This window comes from Schistocerca piceifrons, chromosome 2, assembly GCF_021461385.2.
Source record: "Schistocerca piceifrons isolate TAMUIC-IGC-003096 chromosome 2, iqSchPice1.1, whole genome shotgun sequence".
Lineage (NCBI taxonomy): Eukaryota > Metazoa > Arthropoda > Insecta > Orthoptera > Acrididae > Schistocerca > Schistocerca piceifrons.
Window position 1 is genome coordinate 846,196,272 of NC_060139.1, and position 25,157 is coordinate 846,221,428.

General features: G+C 41.0%; 1 protein-coding gene across 1 annotated transcript in view; it reads left to right on the plus strand.

Annotated features, from left to right (window-relative positions):
• The first annotated feature begins 293 nt into the window (after positions 1-293).
• LOC124775922 (glutamate receptor ionotropic, kainate glr-3-like) overlaps positions 294-25,157 on the plus strand; it is a 50,062-nt gene continuing 25,198 nt past the window's right edge. Inside the window, exons 1-2 of the mRNA XM_047250767.1 lie at positions 294-299; positions 13,377-13,676. Of these exons, the coding sequence (XP_047106723.1) occupies positions 294-299; positions 13,377-13,676 (306 nt within the window). The remainder of the gene's footprint in view (positions 300-13,376; positions 13,677-25,157) is intronic.

Below are 25,157 nucleotides of genomic sequence, written 5' to 3' on the forward strand. Positions count from 1 at the left end.
TTGTGTGTCAAAGTCAATTCTGGTATTCAAATTACTAGCAGATACTAGTTATCAGATCTGTTTTTCGAAAAGCACTATATGTGAAAATACTTGGCTAGAAAATGATGATTTTTTAATATCCTCCAGACACGCTAAGGAAGTCAAGAGCTCTAACGGACTTGCTCAGACAAATGGCAACATATCATCAGACGGGAATCCTGCAGCATACGTTCCAAAAAGACTTTATTCACAGTTGTTCAGGAATGCCGTTGTTCATTGTGCCAAACAAAGATTTGCTCTTCAAGGCACCGAACATGACGGTAAGTGAAATATGTTTTTATGTTCAAGCACCTTTCTCTTGCAAAACATTGATGACGAGTTGAAAAATAAATGTTCGAAAGATGTATGTTAACTATCGTCTTAATACATTAATCTGAAAATATTTGCTTCTGCATATATTCACACTTTTTCCCCATTCAGTCTTTTATTCTAACACGCCCAGGTTCTTTGTAACTTCACTAGCTGATTATCCTAATCTTGTACTGGATTAGGAAAGGAACTGAACACGTATGTAGTGTAAAACAAACAAACATTACCCAATTGACTTCTTCTTTTCTTGGTTCGAATCTACCTAAAACATTCTAGAATTTTGAGTCCCATTTGAAGCAAACACATCTTGTTCTCAATTTTCGGAACTAGTTTCGGAGATATACCAACATTTTAGTGGATTTCTTTATTCTAAATCGTGGAAACAACAAGGCATAAAAGTAAAAATGAAAGGTAATCAGAATGGCCACTAAGATTCAACTAAAGAGTCTGGAAACTCACCACATCACATACGGAAAAAAAAGCAGATACGCATATAAGAATAAAATAGCACATAGAACTGCAAATAAAATCAAGAAGCAAGGGATTACAACAACATGCATAACGAATAACACAACACAAAACACTAAGATCAGAAAATAGTACTACAGACAAATTCAGTAATGCAGGAAGATGTCAACTAATATGCAACTCCTATCAATCCAAGTATATAAGAGAAACATGCAGAAATTCCCGAATACGGTACACAGGACGCATGGAAGCTGTAAAGAGTGACATCTCTCATTCCCCTTTCTCAGATCACTTAATATATGAAAACCACCAGCCCACAAACAATGAAACGGATCTACGTATTGTAAGCCATCTACTCTTTTCGAATAATGACCTGAATACATGAAGGTATGTCTTCAGAACAATGCCCTGAAAGTGTTAACCTCCTTGCATCCAGTTTTGTCCCAAAAAATAATTTGTAATGTAACCTGACCTTCATAAATATATCCAAGAATAGGATGTGCTTACCTTGCGCAACGGAAATAAACGGTGGCGCAAATGAATACCTGAGTAAAACCATTCTTACTTCTAGCAGTTTCATAATCTTACTCAAAGATTAATTTAGAAACCAAACCTGAAATATAAAGATGTACCACAACCACATCGAACATTGTCTGATAACGAGCTCAAAAAATGGCTCAAATGGCTCTGAGCACTATGGGACTCAATATCTGAGGTCATCAGTCCCCTAGAACTTAGAACTACTTAAACCTACCTAACCTAAGGACATCACACACATCCATGCCCGAGGCAGGATTCGAACCTGCGACCGTAGCGGTCACACGGTTCCAGATTGAAGCGGCTAGAACCGTGATAACGAGCAAGCTGTCTCACAGTCTCCACATCATCCCTTACCTTGTAAGCTGTAAGGCACGCAAAGAGCAGAAAAAAGGTTTCTGCTCTTTACAGTTTTGAAAAGGCTTATACTGGCTGTAGTTTTGCCTTACATTGCCCAACGTTCCTACTAGAGCTAGAATTTAGATTAAATTTCGTGCTTGAAATTAATTCCAGATTGTAAAATAAATGCAAGGGCACATTAGCAGTTGCATCTTGGGACACGAATTTCGTAAGTGACAGAGGATAGAAAATAAATCGTGGAAGCTTCAGTTAATAATTTATGATCACTGTGACTCAGTCCATAACCACTGATACATGAAACAGTACATACTCTCAGTCGCAGTATTTAGTGCCGTAAGACACCGGCTTTCAGCTTCTCACCTCTCTAAACAATTAATTGTTGAAAAGAAAAATGCAAAAATATGTTAACAGACATAAATACACAAACGAATCTGCTCCACCTAAGGAAGAAATCTGATGAACAACGTTAAGATAGAAGCAGCATACCGCCGCTTGCGCGAAGCCGGTCGGAAACACAGTCAGGAACAGAATAGAATGCCTTGTTCCTCGTTCAAAGAAGCCCACAAAACAGATCAGGGAGCCCACACAGACCCTTGATTGGCTCGCACTTGCAGCCACCGAAGTTCTCTCTAGCAGTCTTGCCTTCACTCGACTAGTAAAAAACTGTGATACCTTAAGTAATAGACTACTTGGCACAAAACATCTTTGGAACACGGTTGTGGATCAGAATTTGCAGAAGGACGAATACATTGAATGTTAGCAGTCTGACAGGCAGATTTCAACATTCCCAACCACACCAATAACATATACTATTAATTAACATTAGAAGACAACTATTATATACGAAAGGTTCTTGTTGAAGGTAAAACTGTAAGAAATGAACATTCAACACATTGCAACAACACATTCCTTAGTGCTTTAAAAGAAACAACACATAACACGGAACGGAAATAACACACACACACATACACACACGCACGCACACACACACAGTATTAATTGCTCCGCTCCACACTGACCAATGTCTAATAAACAGAACTTGTCAGATGTCTTACTGCACCTTTCAAACTCCTCGCGATGTGCTATATCTTTCGCGATACACGTCAACTGCAAGATGGTGTAATATTTGAATTACTGTCAAAGCTAAAGTTTTGGTTTTTCTCGAATTCCTTAAGCCAACGAGAGCTCACGACGGAATGCGCTATAACCCAGTGCCCACCAAAACTGTTCTCACTAGACAGCCGCAGGTTTCATTTTCATAATACAAATATTTTCAAGTTCATATTTTAGATTTTGTTGATGACAACTGCTCATTCCTTTGCAGGTGACGTACTGTATGCCTAAAAACACAACAATCGTAGAAACATGCGATGACTATGAGATAAAAAGGTAGTATAGGACTATTCGTACATGTATCTGGAGTCAAACAGTGCAACATATTGTAACAGTTTTCGTCATCTAATGTAACTGTTAATATTTATGTTCTGGAATAAGAAGACACACTGAAGAAACAAAAAGTGTTAGCCGGCCGGAATGGCCGTGCGGTTCTGGGCGCTACAGTCTGGAGCCGAGTGACCACTACGGTCGCAGGTTCGAATCCTGCTTCGGGCATGGATGTGTGTGATGTCCTTAGGTTAGTTATGTTTAATTAGTTATAAGTTCTAGGCGACTGATGACCTCAGAAGTTAAGTCGCATAGTGCTCAGAGCCAAAAAGTGTTTGCATCAAAGGGACCCACAATCCCATATTGTAAAAATAAATTTAGTTTATTTACTTGCTTTTAACAGTTTTAATACAGTATAGTAAGTAAAAAGTCTTTTAAAAATTCATTGGAATGTTAGTTTAACACAACTATTATTTCCCTTCGTGTTGTGAGAAGAAATAAATTCTTCGACGGACCTATTCTGAGTAAGCTACAGGCACTAATACCAATCATATTCCTTATCTTACCATGCCATCACTCCCACGTCCAGGTGTGCTGGACAAGTCTTATGTCCACTGTCTTTCCAGGCTGTGAATTAAATGTCCAGCATGTTTGATTGCCCGGCACATTACACACTGTGCTTTACGTGTTACCTACACCTTCCCATCCAAACCCTCACAGCTATTCCATTCTGTCACCAGCCATCCTAGAAATCCCAAATACTACCCAGGCAACAGTAAAGTTATGTGTGACTTCAATGGTCAATAATGTGGAAATGCGATCTCAAATTTCAATACGAGCTAGGTCTGCCTAGATCGCAAGTTTAAAATGTGTTATGACCGGTTGTCGATTTTGATGGCAATCATCTTCAGATAATAAAATTCGCTATAGAGTATAGCACTTCACGTTGCACGGTCAAGTACTGATCCATTTAAACTGTTATAATGACTCGGTACATGATATTCATTGTGTGACACGTTAAACTCTGTGACCATTTATTATGATAGGAAGATGATTAGTAGCACAATCTAAACTGGGCATATCATTTTATAAATTCGCAATCCAGACAAATAAAGTTTATATAACACAAATGATATTTGTTTTAAGGGGGCCTGGAACGTCCTATACCTCCAATGTTAAATGTAAAGAACATTTTCTTATGAACTATTAACACCAGAATGATGAAACTTTTACAGTATAATATTACATATATTTAATACCATGTAAGACATGGATTTTAATTTATTGGTGTTTTTTGGTAAGTTATTAATTATTTTGTTACTGAAAATAATTGACACATTTTGGCATAGTATTTTTGAAATAAAATCTGTTATCAATTATGTATCACAAAAAGGCTATGATACAAGGTGTATATTGGCACTGTTTACATTCCTTGAAAATTTTAAGTCTTTAATAGTTTAGCAGAAAAAAGGGAACGTGTGGAAAACGAGTTACAAAGTTTCACTAACATTTTAGTGGAGTCCAGCACCATAAGAGGGGTTTTCACTGTCACTAGACAACTCCCCATCTAGCCTTCTTTTCACACCTTTCATTCTTTGTCTGGCTTGCCTCTCAAACTCCTTTTCTTTCCTTTCAGCATCCCGTTTCCTCTCATTGTCTATCGACATCATTGCACTCACCATGTACTTTCCGGGCATCACGTCCAACTTCTGCAGTACATTGCACTTTATAATGTTACCTTTGTTGTACGTAGCAATGGCATCATATACTCCAAAATGAAGAGTATGAAATTCCACAGACACATTTTTTGGGATTCTTGTCCAAATTACATTATTGACACTCTCATTTTGATTTTGTGTACGTTCATGGAGACATTTCTTCAAAAGTTCAGTTGCAGAAAGATCTCTGAAAATTGGTTTTATAGTCTTCATGACAGTTTCTGGTAAACTGTGATGATGCTTGTGTACACGTTCAGATCCCTGATATTTGTTGTACTTGCACCAGGAATTGGGTCACTGTGGGCATAGTACATGTAGTGGTTCCTTGTCAGTCGATAAGGTGTGGTAGTAAAGTGTCATTACAGCCTTTTCCATTGCATCAACGCTGTGAGTATTTTGTCTTATTGCCGGTCCATATTCTCTCTGCAATCTGTTGATTACCTCGTCTGTCAATCTTTTAGCTCCACCCAAAGGCTTTCCAGCACTGAGTACTTGGCCTTTCATTGTGGTCTTCAGTCGACGCAGCCTTGTTCCCATACGTTTCTGAACATGACCTATGCACTCCTGTTTAGTAATGGTAACATCATTTCCATAAGTTTTCAGCTCAGATACAGCAGCAAAAGACTTCGAATCACCATCACCCAGGAACTGTAGGTATCTGACCTTGTACCACAGAAGAGAGCGACTGAAAATGTCTTTCACACCGGAAACTTCCATGGCCCCACTAGACCCACTGTAATTCCTCCTACAGTTTTCTGCATGCTCATCCTTCACTCTTTTAGGACACCTACAGTGCTTGGATTTAATTACAACATCTATAACTTTTGTAGTATCAGTACTTGTTGCCATTATTACCCCATTATGTGGTTCAGATGGCTCTGAACACTATGGGACTTAACTTCTGAGGTCATCAGTCCCATAGGACTTAGAACTACTTAAACCTAACTAACCTAAGGACATCACACACATCCATGCCCGAGGCAGGATTCGAACCTGCGGTCGTAGCGGTCGTGCGGCTCCAGACTGTAGCTTCTATAACCGCTCGGCCACGCCGGCCGGCCCCCATTATGTGAAGTGTGCCTGCGCTTCTGCCACGTACCATCTAGTGCGACAGTCAGGTCCCGAGGATTCTGAAAATCTGGAATTTCTTCATTCACCGCCACAGCCTCCTCCACTGCTTCTTTCATGGATTCTTAGGCAATATCTTCAACACAGGGTCCAACAACCGAATTATATTTTGAGAATTTCGTTGGTGGTGATGGTAGAATCATTACACCACAAAACATTTGACCAGCAGAGTATCCCTTACCGATTGACCTTAGAGCATAAACACATCTAATATTTACACCATAGTACTTGCTTTTCTCACTATCAGTTTCACATTGGCCTATTTAGACATATTCTGAGTTCCAAAATGAAACACTGTAATTACAACTAGTACAATGAAGACAGATTTCTGAAGTCCTATAAGTCGCTTCACATTTACTGACATACTCAATTTACAACATTCCTTACACAGTACTGAACTCTCAATCACCTTTGAGAGCAATGAAATGTTAATTATTTCGTTCACATTATCCTCACTACACTTCTCCAATAAACTGCAGTATTTTTCAGTTGATCCATGCAGCTTCTTGCTTGTGCTAGAGACAGGAGTAGATCTGACTTCATGAATAACCTCACTATTTTCAGAATCATTTCCCAAGGTCGGAGAAATTGTCACAGTTCCACTAGTGTACCTCGGAGGAGGCTTCTTCCTCTTGTAAACTCTGTTACTAAATCGAGGCGTATTTGATAAGGTCCAGTTACGCAATAGAAATACAACACAAATCGTGCAATAACCACCAAATGCTCAATGTAAACAACAGTATCCAAAGACTACAATATGCAGACAAAACAATTGCCTGTTAGATCGTGTTGCCAACATAATATAAAGTTTTTGACATACCAGAAGTTTTGAAAAACGATGTTTTCAATGAACATGTGTCCATGGAAATTCAATGTCGTTAAATGACCTCTACAGCACATTATTGAAAATAATATTTTCAATACTTGGAGTTGAGCTACAGGTAAGATTAGTTTGTCATTTTAAAGAGGAAGATCTGCAGTATTTTATTTCACAATAAACTGAAAACCCGAAATTTCATAATTTTTAGGTTCCGGGTTCCCTTAAACTATCTAGAAGGCTCTACCTCGCCACCCTCAGCTCCATCACAACCCATCGGTATTAATGTCATCGGAGCTGCCTTCAGTGACCTTGTTGTTGTTGTTGTTGTGGTCTTCAGTCCTGAGACTGGTTTGATGCAGCTCTCGATGCTACTCTATCCTGTGCAAGCTTCTTCATCTCCCAGTACGTACTGCAGCCTACATCATTCTGAATCTGCTTAGTGTATTCATCTCTTGGTCTCCCTCTACGATTTTTACCCTCCACGCTGCCCTCCAATACTAAATTGGTGATCCCTCGATGTCTCAGAACATGTCGTACGAACCGATCCCTTCTTCTAGTCAAGTTGTGCCACAAGCTCCTCTTCTCCCCAATTCCATTCAATACCTCCTCATTAGTTATGTGATCTACCCATCTAATCTTCAGCATTCTTCTGTAGCACCACATTTCGAAAGCTTCTATTCTCTTCTTGTCTAAACTATTTATCGTCCACGTTTCACTTCCATACATGGCCACACTCCATACAGAAACGACTTCCTGACATTTAAATCTATAGTCGATGTTAACAGATTTTTCTTCTTCAGAAACGCTTTCCTTCCCATTGCCAGTCTACATTTTATATCCTCTCTACTTCGACCATCATCAGTTATTTTGCTCCCCAAATAGCAAAACTCTTTTACTACTTTAAGTGTCTCATTTCCTAATCTAATTCCCTCAGCATCACCCGACTTAATTCGATTACATTTCATTATCCTCGTTTTGCTTTTGTTGATGATCATCTTATACCCTCTCTTCAAGACACTGTCCATTCCGTTCAACTGCTCTTCCAAGTCCTTTGCTGTCTCTGACAGAATTACAATGTCATCAACGAACCTCAACGTTTTTATTTCTTCTGCATGGATTTTAATACCTACTCCGAACTTTTCTTTTGTTTCCTTTATTGCTTGCTCAATATACAGATTGAATAACATCGGGGATAGGCTACAACCCTGTCTCACTCCCTTCCCAACGACTGCTTGCCTTTCATACCCCTCGACTCTTATAACTGCCATCTGCGTTCTGTACAAATTGTAAATAGCCTTTCGCTCCCTGTATTTTACCCCTGCCACCTTTAGAATTTGAAAGAGAGTATTCCAATCAACATTGTCAAAAGCTTTCTATAAGTCTACAAATGCTAGAAACGTAGGTTTGTCTTTCCTTAATCTTTCTTCTAAGATAAGTCGTAAGGTCAGTATTCCCTAACGTGTTCCAACATTTCTACGGAATCCAAACTATCTTCCCCGAGGTTGGCTTCTATCAGTTTTTCCATTCGTCTGTAAAGAATTCGCGTTAGTATTTTGCAGCTGTGACTTATTAAACTGATAGTTCGGTAATTGTCACATCTGTCAACACCTGCTTTCTTTGGGATTGGAATTATTATATTCTTCTTGAAGTCTGAGGGTATTTCGCCTGTCTCGTACGTCTTGCTCACCAGATGGTAGCGTTTTGTCAGGACTGGCTCTCCCAAGGCTATCAGTAGTTCCAATGGAATGTTGTCTACTCCTTGTTTCGACTCAGGTCTTTCAGTGCTCTGTCAAACTCTTCACGCAGTATCATATCTCCCATTTCATCTTCATCTACATCCTCTTCCATTTCCATAACATTGTCCTCAAATACATCACCCTCGTATAGACCCTCTGTATACTCCTTCCACCTTTCTGCTTTCCCTTCTTTGCTTAGAACTGGGTTTCCATCAAAGCTCATATTCATGTAAGTGGTTCTCCTTTCTCCAAAGGTCTCTTTAATTTTCCTGTAGGCAGTATCTATCTTACCCCTAGTGAGATAAGCCTCTACATCCTTACATTTGTCCTCTAGCTATGCCTGTTTAGCCATTTTGCACTTCCTGTCGATATCATTTTTGAGACTTTGTATTCCTTTTTGCCTGTTTCATTTACTGCATTTTTATATTTTCTCCTTTCATCAATTAAATTCAATATTTCTTCTGTTACCCAAGGGTTTCTACCAGACCTCATCTTTTTACCCATTTGATCCTCCTCTGCCTTCACTATTTCATCCCTCAATGCTACCCATTCCTCTTCTACTGTATTTCTTTCCCCCATTCCTGTCAATTGTTCCCTTATGCTCTCCCTGAAACTCTGTACAACCTCTGGTTCTTTCAGTTTACCCATGTCCCATCTCCTTAAATTCCCACCTTTTTGCAGTTTCTTCAGTTTTAATCTACAGTTCATAACCAATAGATTGTGGTCAGAGTCCACATCTGCCCCTGGAAATGTTTTACAATTTAAAACCTGGTTCCTAAATCTCTGTCTTACCATTATACAATCAATCTGATACCTTTTAGTATCTGCAGGGTTCTTCCATGTATACAACCTTCTTTCATGATTCTTGAACCAAATGTTAGCTATTATTAAGTTATGCTCTGCATGAAATTCTACCAGGCGGCTTCCTCTTTCATTTCTGTCCCCCAATCCATATTCACCTACTATGTTTCCTTCTCTCCCTTTTCCTACTCTCGAATTCCAGTCACCGATGACTATTAAATTTTCGCCTCCCTTCACTACCTGAATAATTTCTTTTATCTCATCATATATTTCATCAATTTCTTCATCATCTGCAGAGCTAGTTGGCATATAAACTGCACTACTGTAGTAGGCGTGGGCTTCGTGTCTATCTTGGCCACAATAATGCGTTCACTGTGCTGTTTGTAGTAGCTTACCCGTACTCCTATTTTTTTGTTCATTATTAAACCTACTCCTGCATTACCCCTATATGATTTTGTATTTATAACCCTGTATTCACCTGACCAAAAGTCTTGTTCCTCCTGCCATCGAACTTCACTAATTCCCACTATATCTAACTTTAACCTATCCATTTCCCTTTTTAAATTTTCTAACCTACCTGCCCGATTAAGGGATCTGACATTCCACGCTCCGATCCGTAGCACACCAGTTTTCTTTCTCCTGATAACGACGTCCTCTTGAGTAGTCCCCGCCCAGAGATCCGAATGGGGGACTATTTTACCTCCTGAATATTTTACCCAAGAGGACGCCATCATCATTTAATCATACAGTAAAGCTGCATGCCCTCGGGAAAAATTACGGCTGTAGTTTGCCCTTGCTTTCAGCCGTTCGCAGTACCAGAACAGCAAGGCCATTTTGCTTAGTGTTACAAGGCCAGATCAGTCAATCATCCTGCAACTACTGAAAAGGCTGCTGCCGCTCTTCAGGAACCACACGTTTGTCTGGCCTCTCAACAGATACCCCTCCGTTGTGGTTGCACCTACGGTACGGCTATCTGTATCGTTGAGGCACACAAGCCTCCCCACCAACGGCAAGGTCCATGGTTCATGGGGGGAGTCAGTGACCTTAGAGACTTCGAATACTTCGTATTTCACGGTAATGTCAGTACTTCGAATGTCTTTACATACTACTTCTGTTTTGCCCCTGAACCCACTTAATACCTTTGGTGATTTTTATATACTACTGCTATTGCACACCTACGTCCACCCCTACCATCACTGAAGCGTCGCCGGAACTGCCAATCACACTAGCTACTCCGACAATTGTGGATTAGACGCTAGTATCGGTCGCTTTCGATTATTTTTACATGTAACCTCCTTCCAACCTCACCATCGCTTCTAAGTATAATAGAGGTGTCTTAATCGACAGTATTTTCTCCTAGATAGTAATACGGGTATGCGCTAAGAATCGTAGAATTTACTCCAGCCATATCGGAGTGTTGCCCACATGTCAGTCGCTTCTATCCCCTACCTTAAAACATCCCTTGGAATGTTAGGGTTGACTTCGTCACACATAAGAGCGTTAGATAAGTTTGAACGAGCAGAACAAATGAACGGTAACTTGTTAGTCAAAATATATCATTTCACAGCGACGCTACTGTACCAAAAACCGTATAGAGAAATATCTTAGCTCTTTCCTACGGCATATCTAGGCGGGAACTGTATTCTAAGATACCTTCCAGCAGGACTAGGCACTAAAGACGTACGTGGTCAAAGTATGACCATTTTTATAGCAAGAACTTCGAGAACGTTTGCATAATCAAATAGGAATTATGAAAGAGCTCTTCTGAGTCTTGGATCTCATAAACAGGTTTCAAGAACTAATAATAGGCCACATGAATCACGATTTTGGCCATGTTTGCACCTTTTATGTAAAAAAAAGAGGCATCTGCAAGATATCCCGCGTCACATCAACATCAAACTGCCTCCGACGGAGCGGAAATTCTAGGGTAAAAAAGTGGAAGCACTTACGGAGGAAAAGTACCATGCCCATATTTCAATCGAAAGACAGCTCGCTGTGGGGCGACGTCAGAAAAGAAGTATTTCCTGCGGAAGAGAGTCTCCACAAAATGTCTCAGAGCTAGGTCACTTTGCGAACGATGTAACCTGGTAGACATTCCTAACTCGTGGATGAAAAGACCGAATTTTGAACTGGATGAGGAAAAAGACGCGCGTTAATGAACAGAACGTCAGATACCACAATAAGCATCAACCATGCATTACATCTAGAATGGAAGCTATTACCTGACGCAAGAAACAATAATTGTGCCGCGATTATAGAACAATATGTTTATTATACACTAAAGATGAAAACACAATAACGAGAAATTGCATCATGAACCTAGTGTAAGAACACCATGACATTAAAAAAAACACAACATATAAAAGATGGATGAATGAATTCCTGCTAATTGCATTATCAACAGAAAGAAAATGTTTGACTTTTTTAAAATTTTTTCTAAAAAAGGTTTCAGTTTTCACCGTAAAATTATTCATCAACAAAAAACGCCAGAGCCCAAAATTTTTATTTTCAGTGCAGTCTGGAACCGCAAGACCGCTACGGTCACAGGTTCGAATCCTGCCTCGGGCATGGATGTTTGTGATGTCCTTAGGTTAGTTAGGTTTAACTAGTTCTAAGTTCTAGGGGACTTATGACATCAGCAGTTGAGTCCCATAGTGCTCAGAGCCATTTTGAAAGAAGAGTTACCAAATGAGAAGAGGAATTTATTTCAACAGAAGCATTCGTCAGCTCAGCAGAAGTGCTTATATGTCCTCAATTAATAAATTTATTTTTTAAAATTTTTTTTGAGGTTGTCAATTCTCGTGATCTTTTGAGTTTTAGAAATAATGAAGTTTTGTTTAAATTTTTTAGTACAGTGAAGACTCCAATATAAACCTCGAGTGACATTTTAGTGAACGAAGAAATTTTATTTATTTATTTTTCTTCATTACTTTAAGAACACCTTTGAGTTTCCCAAGAGCATTGAGGTTTTATAGCAGACATTACACCTAAGAAATAAAAGGACTTAAGAAATAGCAGAACGGCAGAATCTAACAGATCACGAGTCATTTACGGCATAAAGGTGAGACGATAGAGGCTAGACGACAAACAATGTCGTTAGAGCACTTGTCCAAGAAATGGAAACGTCCTAGGCTCGATTTCTGGTCCGGAACACAGTACTGATCTGCTAAAATTTCCCCATTTAAGGATATCGAAATTAACTAACTTTAAATGACTTCGGTAATAGTATATATTTCTTCGCCACTGAGTATCACGCTGTTACAAGCACAGAGTGGGTCTTTACTCTTGCATACTCGCCTCGTGTAACTCCTTGATATGGTCCTATCGCGTATTGGGTAAATTCATTACTACTGATTTTATTCTTGCGGCGGTCCCGAATTATATTAAGACGCGCTCCCCTCACGCCACACACTGCCCTCAAACGGTCATTAGTCAAAGAATTACTTACGCAATGGCCTTCGTGGTAGCCACTACCTGGCAATAACAGTAGCTCAGTTGTCTGCACAAATCTGTCAGCTCCGGCACGCCACCTCCTAGGGACCCTAGGCTCACATTAGACCCTCACCATCAAACCTGCTTGAGTGAACCGTGCCCAAATACAAGTAAAAGATATAGCACATTGACACTAAAATTAGCTGTCCTGTAACCAAAAATATTACTTTTTCTGTGTGCGTCTACCTAAAATTACAAACTTTGTTACATATTAGACAATATGCTGAATTATATTGTCATCATATCTCTCTTGGATGAACAACAGCTGTGACACATTCAGTAGTAAAAATTGTTGTTGATGACAACAATAAGTGGTGTTACATCTGTGTCAGGACAGTATTGCACACGTCACACATTATGTTGCGCAGTATGTTGACTCGTCAGTATCGACCATAGATGATGCCAATATCCTGCACTTCAGACTATACACTGAGAAAAAAACACGTTTTGAGAAATATGTTACTTAATAAACCCATTTACGTAAGCAACGAAATCAACATTTTTATGGAAGCATTGTTCTGTTAAAAATAATTAATTCATCTCATAAATTCCTTTGATTAGTGATTTTGTTTTTTGCACTCACAGGAACTGTTCGAGAAGCGGCAATCGGAGTTCATATGGCTGTTGGTAATGAATGATAGGGAGCCGGATTTGGTGTTGCACGATCTGCACATTGAATTCAACTCGAATTTCTATGTCGCTGTGCTATCAGTTAAGGGTACACTCAGTATACTGGAAGCTTACCGGGTGGGCAAGGGATATCCGCTGGTTACGAAGAAATACTGCACATGGCACGCCAGCAAACAACTTACTTGTGCAAACGAGACAATCAGTATGCGCCGGAAAGACTTGATGGGATACAACATGAAGCTGGGGGTAGTTGAGGTAAGTCACCTTTCGATGTACTTAAAAATACATCTTGAACTGTATAAAACCGAAAAATAATTGAACTATTTCTGACGCGTAGTACTGGTACAGTATGTGTGATAGAAGTAGATATTTTTAATGGGGGCTGCTGGTACCTATAAGAAACAGCGGTGCAGACTGAAACGCCATCTCCGAAACCGGAAGTAACGAATGAAGCTAAGAAACACTTAAATTTTTTGTGTAATCGAACCGAAATTGCCTGTTATAGTGACGTGTTCAGCAATGATCCTCTTGCTAGAGGTTACGTAGGTGTGGAATGAAATGCAACATGTAACGGCGGCACTTAGTATTACACCCGTTAAGGCTTTCGTACCACGACACTGAAATACAATTTTCTCGGTTTTCTGGACCCTCAGTTCTCACTGACTCATCAATGTTTCGGAATAAAAATACCCCCTTCCACCTTCTGGCGCAATTCCGGTCATACAATTTGTCTCTTTATGTGGTTATCGGCAGCGAAGATTCTGATCACATTCTGATCACTGCAACGGCTCATCCTCAACATTATTTAAGCGGGAATCCCTCACCTGTAGAGGCGATCTTTTGGGTGGAATTTTAAAAAACCGTATTAACGCTCACTGAACCAGATGCGTAAGCGAAACGTCCATGAAATGCCAACACGGGAAGTATTTTCCAGGTGAAATTCTCGATCGCTTACATTACGTTTGTAAATAATCTCTTCTGTTTATCTGTCTTCATCCCGTATCTACGCAGGGTCGGCCCGTCAAACGGGAAATTTGATGTTAGTGTGTCGTATGTTGTTGCTTGCCAACCCCCCGTCCTCCCATCCCATTTTCCCCATTCCCGCCTCCTCTCTATCCCCCATCCCTCCCGTTCCACTCTTGGACGGAAATTGTATACTACGTCTGTTTGTGTCTGGAGTTAGCCGTGCGAAAGTGTGAGAATCATGCAGCTGAGGTGGGGCATGGGTATCACCCTGGCATTCAGCTATTCAGCTGTGGGAAACCTCCTAAAAGCCACATCCAGGATAGTCAGCACACCAGCTCCCGTCGTTAATCCGCCGGGTGGATTCCATTTCCATCTGGGACCAGAGCACTTGCCAGAACGCAGAAAGCGGCGTAATAATGAGCGCGGCTATTCGGACGGGTCAACATTTATAAACACGTCGGATGCACCACAGCTGTCGACAGGGACAACTACCTACCGTTTCTGGATGTTCGCTTGTAGCAGAAATCTGTTGGTGCTCGGAGATGCGGGGTACACAGTAAACATACTCATACAGACTTGTATCTGCCAGCAACGAGCTGCTCTTATCCAGAACAGCGATTTTCGTGTCTGGTGACCCTAGTGCAGGGCAAGAGGAGTATGTGTGACGATAAAAACGATGTATCTGGAACGTCCCAAAATGACTTTTTATTTGATCGGCTACAGGATCGGCTACCGAATTACAGGTAAGAGCAAAGAAAGAGACCGAAGAGTGTCCTCCTTAACGTCTGCAAGAATCGGCAGAGACCCAAATGAGAAAGACATCATATTCTGACGATGGTCAAAAAATGAGATATCCTTGGGCTTTCTGCATCTGGAGTGTATCGCACTCCTAGCGAATGCGCCAGGCCTTACGTCGGAAAGACACAGTGGTGATTAACTGTACGTTGCACTGAATATACACTAATGTAAGACTTGGCCAAAAAAGTAAATCGGGCATTCGATCTCGAGAAGACATCTGTTACTTGTCCACGAGTGGTTACTGGGACAGTACAGCGTTATTAATAAGTACCTCCGAGGTTTCGGGGAATGACTCAATGAAAACGGCAACAAATCCAGAAAACAGACAAGTATCAGTGCTCTTGCTCTTCTTAAATTCACACTGCAAGTGCTCAGTATAGGCACCGACTGCGATGCAGCAAGCGGCAATACTGTAAGTAAACTCTTTGCGTACAAGTAACACTTCATGATCTGTATCAGCGACTGCACTGATTCTCCTTCCTTGGGCAAATGCTCCACGTGAAGTGACCATGGAGGTAGGGACACATGATCTTTGACATAACCCTGTGAGAAGAAACACAAAGAAAGGAGAGTGTGGGGGTTACAAAAGGTAAGGGGAGTCATGAATGGAGGCACGTCCAATCTAGTGCTGAGGCAGTTCGGCATAGAATAATCACGAACATCTGAAAGATAGAGTGGTTAGGCTCTGTCTTGCTGCTAACTGAAGTCTCCAGTGTCTTACTGTAATAGTGGCATAAGCCATTACTGCAGAATTCCCAGGTACACGAAATGACTTACAGATTTCTCTGGGAAGAAAAATCCATATCCTTTTGAAAAGGACATGGCACAAAATACGTTAGCTTCTGGTGAAATAAGGATGTGACCTACAATCTGCTGTGGACGTTCTGTAACCCAAACATGCACATTGAGACTGTTCACTGTCGGGACGCAAGAAACGTGGCTTCGTTGCTGAAATCAACTTCTGTGAAAAATCGTCTTCCTGCAGTAGTGGCTGCAAGTCATGGCAAAAGTCAGAACAAAGCTCATGCTCCATAATAGTCAGCTCGTCTAACAACTGCAGCCGATATGGTTTTACATGCAGTCTGTTGCGTAGAATGCTCCAGACAGTTGAGTGCGGGTTCTGTAGTTGTCTGTTGGGACGCGTCGTCAGTTTCTTGAGGCTCCTGACGAATGACTCCTGTACACGCTCTACCTTCCCTGCTGATGGTCTCAACCGCTCTTCCCTCTTCACACGTGATAGGTATTGAGATTTATGGAATGTGTTGTGCCACCTGTGGTGTCACCGCCAGACACCACACTTGCTAGGTGGTAGTGTCGTCACTGTGTGATCGCAGACCGAGCGCCACCACAAGGCAGGTCTCGAGATACGGACTAGCACTCGCCCCAGTTGTACGGACGACTTTGCTAGCGACTACACTGACGAAGCCTCGCTCCTTTGTCGAGCAGACAGAATAGCCTTCAGCTAAGTCAATGGCTACGACCTAGCAAGGCGCCATTAGTAACATTGCATGTATCTAAAGAGTCTCACTTGTATCGCCACAATCTCCAGATGTACCAAGGATGGATTAAAGTTAAGTATTACAGAAGCTACGTACTTTTCTTTATAGCCTTCATTACGTATCCTGTTTCAGACCTCACGCCATCCTGCTTTAGCTTAGCGCGTGCCTTTCGGCTTCCTCTCATTGTGTCTAGGCTGTCTTGTCTAGACACAACACCACCCATGGATTGTTTTGTCTGTTGGAGTTTTTACCGTATATTTAGTACGAAATCGGCACTGTGCCGTCACAGCTGACTCACAATTAGCGAAATCAACGACAAAAAATGCACATGTTGCTCTATTATACATCATACGCAGAAACCCCTACCCCCTGCAATTACTCCACAGCGCATACATATTACGAATCTGGATTTAGAGAAATGTTCTGTCCATTGCCACATGCCATTTTTCCTTATGGCTTGTAGTTTTCGCGGACTTTTCCTGTGAAACCCCAGAGGTACTTATGAATAACCCTTTTTCTTTAAGGAGACTTTATAAATTCGATCCCATGTCTCCTACTTAGTAAGAAGATGCGCTGACCACTATGGCATGTGGACAGAGTGGTCACTGCAAATGCACCGACTACCCTAGCACACCTTCTGTGAGACCCAAACACTCAACTTACACTACACATTACTGGTGTAGTGCTCCTGCTCAGTAACCTCGTAATAGAAATGTCCAAGAGAATAGACAACACATGTATAATTAAGGCGATGACGGCCAATGATTCCTTCAGAGCAGATACACACCAAGCTCAAACTCTTACTGGAATCAGCGAGATTCTTCTAGTAATGAGGCTAATAAGCAGGAGCACTACATCAGTACTGTGTGGCGTAAGTTGAGAGTTTGTGTCTAATGGGACGCGTGCTAGGATAGTCCATGAGGTTGTGGTGACCACTTTGTTTGGATGGCTTAGTGGTCTGCTTCTTTTCCTAGTAAACAGTAGGCCCAGGTTCGATTTCAAGTGTGGCACAAATTTTTTGTGTGCCCTAGCGATATAAATCAATTACCATTGATAGATAAGTTTTAAACATGGCTGCGTGGTCAGCGACGGTTTACAAAGTAAAATTAAAGCAATGACAGACCTCTGTCGCAAAAATTAAGTCTTTTGACCTGGTTTCGGCACTACTATGAGTACCTTCATCAGACGTAAAACATTCAAACAAGCACGTCACGTATAAAATAAATTTCAAGCGATAAAGCTTTAGTCTACTGCCACAATTTTGTGACTAAAGCTTTATCACTTGATATTTATTTTAAGCATGGCATGCCACTTTGAATGTTTTACTTCTGATGAAGGCACTCATAGTAGTGCCGAAACCAGGTCAAAAGACTTAATTTTGCAACCGAGGGCTGTTATTGCTTTAATTTTACTGACAAATAATGTCTTAATTCCTTTGTGTCTTGATGCGTTGTAGCTGCTGCAGCAAAATGGCGTCTGTTCTTTTCGACATGTCTGAAAGAACAGACACTACATACGTAATAATAATAATAATAATAATAACAATAATAATGATAATAATATCAATAACGATATTGACAGACGTAAAAAGAATTATAGGCTTACAAAATAGATATTTTCTGGTGTAGCGACTTCCTGGGAAAGGAAATTTTAGAAGACTACTCCAGCTAAGGATACTGGGAAATGATGGAGATCTGGTTCGAAAGAAGAAGGTATAAGGGTGATAAGTGCATACAGGAGCAATGCGAATCAGTATTGTTGATTTATTAGATATGACTTCTGAACCTGAATATGTTATTCAGTTCTCTAAAATAATGCTAGAATTATTGCAGACTCGTGTTCATGCTACTGAGAAGGGCTTCAAGAAAGTGGTTGAACAATGTAATGGGACAGAAATGACTTTACTCTGATGGGAATGGGTGTTTCTGCCATGTTATTCAGACAAGAGCGTTACGGTCGAGGAGCGATGTGAGGGACAAAGCACGCTGAGAAGACAGCAGGAAAGACAGAGGGTAAGGAGATCTCTGTGCTTGTCTGTACACAGCCAGGATAGCTGTGCATGTGATCGTGAAATATGATATAACGGACACAGGCATTCATAATCAGTTCTATTCTCTGTGAGCTTTCCTGAGGAAGCCCTTGCAGAAGTTTCTTTTTCAGGTCAAGAAGGAAGAGATTTTTATATTTTTGTAAGACGTGAAGAGATGTTGATGCCTTCTCGCACCTTGCAGTTATGTGCTTAGCCCAATTTTGGATTTTCATCTATTATTACTCCTACACTCTTTGCTAAGGAAGAAAAGTCGGTATTTGTCAGATATAGAGTCAAGGATGGTAGTTCAATCCAGATATTTCGAGCTAATGGGCTTAGAGTGACCAACCAGCTCCACTTTGGTTTTGGATAGGTTGAGCTTTGACGCTATATCTTGCAGCCATTTTGATTGTGCACACAGGTCAGTGTTGAGATTCTCGATAGCTGTCTTCGGGTTTATTAGGCTGGCACTTAGATACAACTGGAGGTCATCGGTGTACATGTGATATTTCCATTAGGACAAAACTGATGACACATCATTGACGAAAAATGTATCAGGCAGCAAGATCCCGCCTTAAATTCCGCAAAAGTTTCCTTGCTAGGACCGCGCCACTGGAGGAGCACCAGAGGCAATTCTTGAAACATGGAAGAGCTCACTGCCCGTAGACGTCTCACCAAAAGAAGAGCTAGCTCCTGGCGCAAACCTACTATAACCCTGTGTGGAGGTCCCTCAACCGCCTAATAGTGAGCCTCCTCCGATGCAAGTCCAACCTGAAGAAATGGGGGAATACTCCCAGCGAGCGCAGACACTTCTTGCGACTGCGGGGCTGAGGAAGATTCAAGCCACCTACTTGTATGCCCCCTCTTGGACAACCCGTGCACAGTACAAGATATTTACGAAGGAAATGACAAAGCTATCGCAGCTGCTATTTTTTGGAAATGCTGACCAGACAAGGAAATGAATGATTTCAATGCCCGCTAAAATACTTAGCTGTGACTGAATGTTTCATTTTGATAGTGCACTGCGATTGGCTGAAGAGGGAAGGGGAATGAGAGAGGGGGAGTGATGGGAAGGGGAAGGGGGAGAGGACGGGGTGTGAGATGAGAAAGGAAGTGGGTATATCGACATAAAAGTTTCCTGGGTTTGGTACCGCGTCATAATGTAAAAACTACTGCTGCTGGAGAAAAACCAACGTTTCGGCCACGATTGCAGCGTTCTTCTGGGTCTAATGTGGGTATAATTTCGCCTACCTTCTGATTTTTCCGATGCCATATTTAAAACTTTTTGACTAGGTGGCCCAGGATTGCCATAGCTGGACAACTTTTGTCTGTATATAAGAGGTAGTGTATTGAGTATTTATTGAGCATAAATTTATGATCAACTGAAAATTTCATTCCATTTTGAAGTGCTCGAGTAGCTTACACCATGCAAAAGCTGATTCAAAAGAAATTGTATTTTATCCGTCGTGTCTTCTTGTGAATTTCACGTAACTGATATGTGGGACTAAAGTATTTATGTAGAGTCTACCAAAAGTATTCAGAGACAAAATTTATCAATTGCGTGTCCGCTAATAATTGGGGATAATATCGTTTTCGAATTTCATTGCTAAAAGTTAATAGGTTGATGTTATTTCGTCATAGTTTTCCTCTTATCTACTACTACCTTATTACACGCCCTTTTGACTAAAAGAAACGTGTCAAAGGTTGTTCAGCCACTATGACTAGCCTTACAATGTAGTCTTTCAATTGGATTCTACATTTTTGATGAAGGTACTGATTGTACCACAGTCAATAATTTACAGATAGTTCGGTGTGCTGTTACTATTACGCATAGCATGAACAATCAAGAGATTTTTGTTGCATCTACAAAGTCCCATGTCACATGCGTAAGATTTTTATCTAAGGCAGATTCTTAATGTAAAGGTGGAGTATGTGTTATTGTTATGACTTAATGCAATGCTGTATCGTCCTTTGGAGTACTGTGTGCACAACTCACAGATAAACACACATGTCATGCAATATGATCTGCTAAAGTGGGTATACATGGGTAAAATCTGGATATAAACATCAATTTTTTCCTCGTTTTCCCGGGCAAAATAACTATTTCAGATGGGTCCCGATAATGGACGATCGTCTGGCTACGGACCAAGTCGAGCAGAACTGAGTCTCCATTTTTGAAACAAAAAATATGAACTGTTCACTTAATTAATAGTGACACGATATCCTAAGTATAGTAATGGCATGACTGATCAGAATCTTTATGGAAAATGCAGAGGTCCCCGTCCTAATTCGAGATGAACTACCACGACGCATGGCGACCAGTTATATTCGTTCAGTGGTCAGGTCGCCGTGCAAAATATTCAAGATTAAGAATGATTCCGAAGAACACGGGTTACATCTAGACTCATACTAACGACCACACTGTGACAGGAAAAACTTGATTTGTTTTCCAATATCTGAGATGGATCCTATCTACTTAACAGAATAAATGGACACCATCTTCCCCAGCTAGGAACGTTGAAAGATAAACATGCTGTGGCGCTTGTTAGAAGAGGATGAGGCAGTCGTGAGCAGCGTCAAGATTTAGGTGACGTTGTCGTGGCATTCTCCAAGATCAAACTTGCTGTGAAACACCAGTGGAGTGGATTGGTTTTGAATCCACCAGCGAATATCACGTTCACCTACTCGTGATTATCGTCTTCCGCAAAGAATAATGCTGGTTCCATTGCTAAAATTGTTCGCAAATTACTGGAACACACAATTGAAGACTAAGAGTTATTCTCAGTTTGCACTTCTGTGTATTTTAGCCCAAATGAAAATCAGTACGATATACTTGATCGTCTTGTTCACTGTTGTTTAGACTCTTTAACTTCCTTCTAATGGCGTTTGCGGATTACACTACACCAGACCATAGATGTAAATAGGATATAACTACTTCAGTTATTACTCTCACATGAAACAAACAGTATACATAGCTTCATTCGCTGGTCTATAGCCTCGTCGTCTAGCTGACCTGAAAATGAGCGCATGCCTGAACTGTATTGATCAGACACTATTTCTCTGTGGTTTATGTTGAAACTTTCTCATTTTACATGTGTGCATATGAAGACCTCACCGTGGTCAAAAAAAAAAAAAAAAAAAAAAAAGGGGGGTAGCGTCTTTGATTCATAATCAAAACGTATTTGGTCCCGGGTTCGATTCCCGCCACTGCCTAAATTTTGATAAATAATCAGCATTGGCGGCCGAAGACTTCCGGCATAAGAAGTCAGCCTCATTCTGCCAATGGCCTTGTCAAAGAGGGCGGAGGAGCGGATAGAGGTGCAGGGCACTCTCTTGTCCTAGGGGTGGGATATTGTCCCTAAAGGCGGAAGAATCAGCAATGATCAACGACATGAGGATGCAGAAGGCAATGGAAACCACTGCATTAAAGACACGTAACGTGTATCCACAGGACATGTGGCCTGTAATTGAAGAAGTATCATGATGATCTCTCCATTGGCAAAAGATTCCGGAATAGTCCCCCATTCGGATCTCCGGGAGAGGACTGCCAAGGGGGAGGTTACCATGAGAAAAAGATTGAATAATCAACGAAAGGATAACGTTCTACGAGTCGGGGCGTGGAATGTCAGAAGCTTGAACGTGGTAGGGAAACTAGAAAATCTGAAAAGGGAAATGCAAAGGCTCAATCTAGATATAGTAGGGGTCAGTGAAGTGAAGTGGAAGGAAGACAAGGATTTCTGGTCAGATGAGTATCGGGTAATATCAACAGCAGCAAAAATGGTATAACAGGTGTAGGATTCGTTATGAATAGGAAGGTAGGCCAGAGGGTGTGTTACTGTGAACAGTTCAGTGACCGGGTTGTTCTAATCAGAATCGACAGCAGACCAACACCGACAACGATAGTTCAGGTATACATGCCGACGTCGCAAGCTGAAGATGAACAGATAGAGAAAGTGTATGAGGATATTGAAAGGGTAATGCAGTATGTAAAGGGGGACGAAAATCTAATAGTCATGGGCGACTGGAATGCAGTTGTACGGGAAGGAGTAGAAGAAAAGGTTACAGGAGAATATGGGCTTGGGACTAGGAATGAAAGAGGAGAAAGACTAATTGAGTTCTGTAACAAGTTTCAGCTAGTAATAGCGAATACCCTGTTCAAGAATCACAAGAGGAGGAGGTATACTTGGAAAAGGCCGGGAGACATGGGAAGATTTCAATTAGATTACATCATGGTCAGACAAAGATTCCGAAATCAGATACTGGATTTTAAGGCGTACCCAGGAGCAGATATAGACTCAGATCACAATATAGTAGTGATGAAGAGTAGGCTGAAGTTCAAGACATTAGTCAGGAAGAATCAAAAAGCAAAGAAGTGGCATACGAAAGTACTAAGGAATGACGAGATACGTTTGAAGTTCTCTAACGCTATAGATACAGCAATAAGGAATAGCGCAGTAGGCAGTACAGTTGAAGAGGAATGGACATCTCTAAAAAGGGCCATCACAGAAGTTGGGAAGGAAAACATAGGTACAAAACCATGGGTAACAGAAGACATACTTCAGTTGATTGATGAAAGGAGGAAGTACAAACATGTTCCGGGAAAATCAGGAATACAGAAATACAGGTCGCTGAGGAATGAAATAAATAGGAAGTACAGGGAAGCTAAGACGAAATGGCTGCAGGAAAAATGTGAAGACATCGAAAAAGATATTATTGTCGGAAGGACAGACTCAGCATACAGGAAAGTCAAAACAACCTTTGGTGACATTAAAAGCAACGGTGGTAACATTAAGAGTGCAACGGGAATTCCACTGTTAAATGCAGTGGAGAGAGCAGATAGGTGGAAAGAATAGATTGAAAGCCTCTATGAGGGTGAACATTTGTCTGATGTGGTAGAAGAAGAAACAGGAATCGATTTAGAAGAGATAGGGGATCCAGTATTAGAATCGGAATTTAAAAGAGCTTTGGAGGACTTACGGTCAGACCGAGCGAGGTGGCGCAGTGGTTAGCACACTTGACTCGCATTCGGGAGGACGACGGTTCAATCCCGTCTCCAGCCATCCTGATTTAGGTTTTCCGTGATTTCCCTAAATCGTTTCAGGCAAATGCCGGGATGGTTCCTTTGAAAGGGCACGGCCGATTTCCTTCCCAATCCTTCCCTAACCCGAGCTTGCGCTCCGTCTCTAATGACCTCGTTGTCGACGGGACGTTAAACGCTAACCACCACCACCACCACTTACGGTCAAATAAGGCAGAAGGGATAGATAACATTCCATCAGAATTTCTAAAATCATTGGGGGAATTGGCAACAAAATGACTATTCACGTTGGTTTGTAGAATATATGAGTCTGGCGACATACCATCTGACTTTCGGAAAAGCATCATCCACACAATTCCGAAGACGTCAAGAGCTGACAAGTGCGAGAATTATCGCTCAATCAGCTTAACAGCTCATGCATCGAAGCTGCTTACAAGAATAATATACAGAAGAATGGAAAAGAAAATTGAGAATGCGCTAGGTGACGATCAGTTTGGCTTTAGGAAAAGTAAAGGGACGAGAGAGACAATTCTGACGTTACGGCTAATAATGGAAGCAAGGCTAAAGAAAAATCAAGACACTTTCACAGGATTTGTCGACCTGGAAAAAGCGTTCGACAATATAAAATGGTGCAAGCTGTTCGAGATTCTGAAAAAGTAGGGGTAAGCTATAGGGAGAGACGGGTCATATACAATATGTACAACAACCAAGAGGGAATAATAAGAGTGGACGATCAAGAACGAAGTGCTCGTATTAAGACGGGTGTAAGACAAGGCTGTAGCCTTTCGCTTCTACTCTTCAATCTGTACATCGAGGAAGCAATGATGGAAATAATAGAAAGGTTCAGGAGTGGAATTAAAATACAAGGTGAAAGGATATCAATGATACGATTCGCTGATGACATTGCTATCCTGAGTGAAAGTGAAGAAGAATTAAATGATCTGCTGAACGGAATATACAGTCTAATGAGTACACAGTATGGTTTGAGACTAAATCGGAGAAAGACGAAGGTAATGAGAAATAGCAGAAATGAGAACAGCGAGAAATTTAACATCAGGATTGATGGTCACGAAGTCAATGAAGTTAAGGAATTCTGCTACCTAGGCAGTAAAATAAACAAGGACGGAGCAAGGAGGACATCAAAAGCAGACTCGCTATGGCACAAAAGGCATTTCTGGCCAAGAGAAGTCTACTAATATCAAATAGCGGCCTTAATTTGAGGAAGAAATTTCTGAGGATGTACGCCTGGAGTACAGCATTGTATGGTAATGAAACATGGACTGTGGAAAAACCGGAACAGAAGAGAATCGAAGCATTTGAGATGTGGTGCTACAGACGAATGATGAAAATTAGGTGGACTAATAAGGTAAGGAATGAGGAGGTTCTATGCAGAATCGGAGAGGAAA